At 43.0% G+C, this 5,360-nt stretch overlaps 1 protein-coding gene across 1 annotated transcript; it reads left to right on the top strand.

Annotated features, from left to right (window-relative positions):
• Positions 1 to 358: 358 nt before the first annotated feature.
• LOC307266153 (high affinity copper uptake protein 1-like) lies at positions 359 to 4,746 on the top strand (the record flags this gene model as incomplete). Its single annotated transcript, XM_080048094.1, has 5 exons — positions 359 to 490; positions 2,910 to 2,982; positions 3,084 to 3,252; positions 4,453 to 4,507; positions 4,600 to 4,746. 5 exons carry the CDS (start codon positions 359 to 361, stop codon positions 4,744 to 4,746), a joined length of 576 nt encoding a protein of 191 aa, XP_079904220.1.
• Between the last annotated feature and the right edge of the window lie 614 nt (positions 4,747 to 5,360).

The following is a 5,360-nucleotide window of genomic DNA, read 5'->3' as shown; positions in this document are numbered from 1 at the left end:
ATGACAATACATTTTCACATATTTTAAGCACAGAATAGTTGTTATGCTTTATAGTGATAACACGAAATATAATGTATTAAAAACAAAGCTACAAAGGCTAATATACTGTATGTGTCAGGCTTAGTAAGGAAAACGAAAGGGAAAACATTTGTGTTGTGACCATAGATAGTAAATAATAGGAGGCAGCATTAATATGGATGTATATTACACACACACACACAAAGGGTTACACACACAGACAGATAGATAGACAGACAGACACACACAGACATACACATACACACACACACACACACACACACACACACACACACATACACACACTCACTCACTAATAACAATGTATTCCTTCACAGACATGGATCACAGTGCCCACATGGCAGCAGACCACTCCCACCACACTATGGCCCCGCCCACTACTGGTGGCCATGGAGACCACGGTGGCGGAGGACACGGGGGCGGAGACATGGGAGGCGGTCACGGAGGGATGGTAAGCTAACGTGCTACATGCTGCGCTTATATGGAAAAAAATAATCGTGATAAAATTTTTGCCAAATTGCCAAGACATAATTAGCATTCATCATCATCTTCAACCGCTTATCGGGAGTCGAATCGCGGATCCTCCTTAGAGAATACATGTGGGCCACTTGTACCCGCGATCTTGTTCATTGGGTCATGACTTGGAGTTGACTCTGCCAGGAAGGCTGAGAAGATAAGATAAGATAAGATAAGATAAGATAAGATAGCTTTTATTGACATACAGTCACCTTCTATACAACCAAACTGGGTGTGCCTTATAAATATATATTTTTTTTAAATGTAAGTTGAAAAAATAGTAAAATAGTAAAAAAACAAGACACAGCTCCAGCTCTGCCTCCAAGGGCGTGTTAGTAGGATTCAGTAGTTCCTCAAAGTGCTCCTTCCACCGGCCGACTACCTCCTCAGAGGTCAACAGCGTCCCATCCTGACTGTACACAGCTTTGCCTCTGACACAAGACACATGAGCATCCTTATGTTGGAACATGGGTCTCCAGGCAGGGTCTCTCCTCCTCTATTTTGACCCTCCCCTGAGACACTTTGCCTTGGGAGACCAGGAGCACTAAGCTCCAGACAACACAGCCCTCAGGTTCATAGTGACACAAATGTCTCCACCATGATAAGGTGATGGTTCCCAGAGAGGAACTAGCATGGGGCCTATCCGAAAACTTTTTTTTGCATAGGAAATTTCCTTTCCTATCGAGATGAACCGGAAGTACTCGGCGGATAGGTGATCCGAATTCCCAAAATGCTTAGGAAAGGCATAGGAAAGGAGCCTCGATTCATCCTTTAAAGAGGACCTATGATGCTTTTTGACTTTTATGACCTATAAACGTTGTTATGATGATTCATAGTCATGCTTAACCATACTAAATTATCAAATAATGACTTACATGCATTTCGACGTATTCCCTGCTGACCGTCTGGGGTGTCTGTGCAGAGCACTAAACACTATTCTAGCCAGTCGAGAAGTCACGTCTTCAAAGCGGTCTACCCTTTCATAATTTGTGACGTCGCATAAAAATTTGTGACGTGACCACCCGGATGTTTCCATGTATGGTACTGCTGTCACTTCCCTGTTCGCGTCTGCCTCGCGCCCTTATAGGTCCATGCTCGCGCTTCCCGCCACTGAAAGTGTTCCGGAAGGAAGGTAACCAATCACAACGGAGTGGGGTTTGCAGGAGGGGGGGAGGGTAGCGGAGATGGCCGATGCACAGGCGGAGGGAGCGGAGATTGCCGAAGCACACACACTCAAGTGTTGACAGGATGTGCTGGATCGCCAAAATAAGAGAAAGAGCTTCCCGAAAATCTACATAGTTTTTTGTGATGTGATTCGTGTCAGGTTGCTCTATAGCAGTGTAAAACAAGAAATTAAGACCAGAAAAGTAGTACAATAGGTCCTCTTTAACCCTCCTTTAGCATAGGTTACTCCTGACCAACCTATGCTAAAGGAAAGGAGATAGTGGTATCCCATAATCCTTTACGGCGGCAAGATTTAAAGCAACAGGCCACCGCCGGAGTTTACCGACTCTACACGAATATGAGCGAGAGGTAAAACAGAAGAGAGGAGAGGAGAAGAGAAGAGAGGAAGATTTAACTCGGCTAAAACAAAATACCCCCCCTCCCCTATAAAGATAATAAAGAACTCATAAAATACCAACATCATAATAGTTATTTTCGTAGCACATCATTTACACCATAAGAAAATTAAATACCAACTTCACATTTAATGAAGTTACTGGGGGCAGTTCATCAACATTAGTGTAGCCTCTTTTTATTCCACATGTGAATTGGGATATATGCCAGTGATTCTCACTCTGTTGGCGACCACCTGATTAAAATCAATATGAAAAGAACGCATGGATCAAACGAGCGCTTGTTGTAGTGAATTTTCGGAGAATAGTGTAGTTTCACGCTAGTGACTCACGTCAGCAATACTCGCCGTCGCGCAATGACGTCGGCTAGGAAAAGTGGAGTCGAATTCATTTGAAACAGCGCTGTCCTTTCCTATGTTCGATAGGAAGCACCTTTCATCTCTCCTTAACCCCGATGACGTTTAGGGGTTAAGGCATAGGAAAGGAGGTTTATAGGTTAGGAGATTGGACTTTTCGGATAGGCCCATGATGTAGTCGTTTATTTCCTTTCCTTTATTTGAATGGGGGAAGGGGCATTGTGCCAGCGCTGTAATAGCGTGGCTCCCCATCATTAACTTTCTGTATGGTAGCTGGTCGCATTATCTTCCAACTGGACAAATGTTGTTGTTGCATTTTCCCACTTTGTGTTATCGCTTTAATGTTAATATGTCAACAGCATCACGGTGGGTGTTAAGATGCTAGGCTAACGTGCTAATGTTGTTGTGCTCTGTTGCCTAGGTGATGACCTTTTACTTCGGCTACGAAAATGTGGAACTGCTGTTCACCGGACTGCTCATCAACTCTGCAGGAGGTCTGTCTGTCTGTCTGTCTGTCTGCCTGTCTGTCTGTCTGTCTGTCTGTCTGTCTGTCTGTCTGTCCGCCTGTATTAATATGTTCCTATGGTATTTCCAGAGATGGCGGCAGCGTGTATTGGAGTGTTCCTATTGGCTGTGCTGTATGAAGGGCTGAAGATGGGCAGAGAGACACTGCTGAGGCGCAGTCAGGTGAACGTCAGGTATAACTCTATGCCTGTACCAGGGTCAGACGGGACGGTGCTGATGGAAACACACAAGACTGTAGGGTAAGCTCTGTGTGTGTGTGTGTGTGTGTGTGTGTGTGTGTGTGTGTGTGTGTGTGTGTCTATCTGTCTATCTGTCTATCTGTCTATATGTCTGTCTGTGTATGTGTGTGTGTGTGTGTGTGTGTGTGTGTGTGTGTGTGTGTGTGTGTGAGTGTGTGTGTGTGTGTCTGTCTGTCTGTCTGTTTGACCAGTTTTGATATCTTAACACAGGTTGTGATCATCCTCTTTGACAGGATCATAAAGAAAATTTCAAATTCGAATTTCAATAATAAATGTCAAGTTTATCGATATGTCTGTCACTGACCACGCAGCACTGCTACGTACACTCAGTCACATTACGTCATGGTTTGAATGACAGTTTGGAGGGGGAGGAGCTTGGCCTTAGTTCCCGCCTCCTCATACACAGGTAACTAGGTAACCTGAGGTAAAGGGTTCAAATGGTCTAAATGGTTCTGGTGATAATAAATAATTAGGACGAATCCCAATACTCTATTTTTGGCTCTAGCCCTGCCCCTTTTAAAAGGTGGAGATAATACACAGCGTAGACTCTGTAAACTGGTATGTAAACAAAGGGGCTAATGTAACTAGCAACATGCCAGTTTACAGAGCCTAGGCTGTGTATAAACACTGGCCTATCTATACATGAACAAGCTCTTCACAGGGCCAGGGACATATGGGCCTAAACGAGCGCCAGACTCTGATTGGCTCCTAACGAGGCGGTTTCTTCTTCTGCACTAATATTTATGGTCACAACTTCTGAGACTGTTTGGAGGGAGGAGCTAACCATGCTAACACTGGGGCTAATATAAAACCTGTGTTATTATATTCTAGAGGTGCTACGAGGAAGTTCACCGTAGCACCTTTAGAATACAGTATAAACAGTGATGCTAACACATGCTGCTATGTGCATATGGTCCCTGTCTATCCATCTGGCTGTCTGTCTGGGGGAGGGAGGGACGGGCTAAATGGTATTCATTTATAAATGTGTAGTTGACGGGATTTTTTTTTCACTGTTTTTGTTTGAATTATTTTTGTTTCTGGTTTTATACTCTGACCTTTTGATACTGCACTTCTGAACCCTCTGCTGTAAACTAGCCTGTGGTTACGGAAAAAGTCAATAAATACATTGTTAAAACAATAAAATAACACACACTAACACACTCACACGCACACTAACACCCTCTCTCTCTCCCCACACAGACAGCGTATGCTCAGCCCGGCTCACTTCCTTCAGACTCTGCTTCATATCATCCAGGTCGTAGTCAGTTACACACACACACACACACACACACACATACACGCACACCAACACACACACACTAACACCCTCTCCCTCATATCATCCAGGTCGTGGTCAGTTACCTGCTGATGCTCGTGTTCATGACGTATAACGCCTACCTGTGCATCGCCACGGCAGCCGGCGCAGGCATGGGCTACTTCCTGTTCAGCTGGAGGAAAGCTGTGGTGGTGGATATCACCGAGCACTGCCACTAATGCTAAGCTAGTTCCCAATCGGCCAAATTGATCATATACTGTGTTTAGTTATTATTACGTTAGTCCCATGACAACAGGGAGGTCGTAAATTAAACTCATGTCTCACGTGAACTATTATTTTTAGTTAGCGGCACGTTAGCGGCTCATTAGCGCCATCAAGCATACCATGTATAATCATTTATGTAGAATTTAATATATTAGGGATATAAATGTTCAACACAAGATTTTATTCATTAATTTCAGATTAAATTATTTTAAAAATAACGTGTTAGAATTCAGGACATTTTGTTTTTTTTCTCAGAAACTTTATCAAACTTGATGTCAGTTCGAACAGTTCAAATCAACAGGCCAGTTTACAACTTAAAGGTGCTACGAAGAACTTTTAAATATGTTTTAATGTCTTTGTCATAGGTACGCTCACCCAGGAACAACAGAATTAACACACACCGAAAGTTCCTCAGCACCTTTTAAAAAGGTCCAAATTTCAAAATTATTAAAAAAACTAAAATCATGATTGTTTTTTTTTCTTGGCCAATTACTGCTCAGTTGCGATTCTTTTTGATTATTTTTAAACCATATTTTTTTTCACAGATTTTTTTCTTTTTAATACATAA

The sequence above is a fragment of the Ammodytes marinus genome (genome assembly GCF_949987685.1).
Source record: "Ammodytes marinus genome assembly, chromosome: 19".
In the NCBI taxonomy this organism is placed as follows: domain Eukaryota; kingdom Metazoa; phylum Chordata; class Actinopteri; order Uranoscopiformes; family Ammodytidae; genus Ammodytes; species Ammodytes marinus.
Note: the sequence above shows the minus strand (reverse complement) of the source record. Positions and strands in the feature narration are given on the sequence as shown.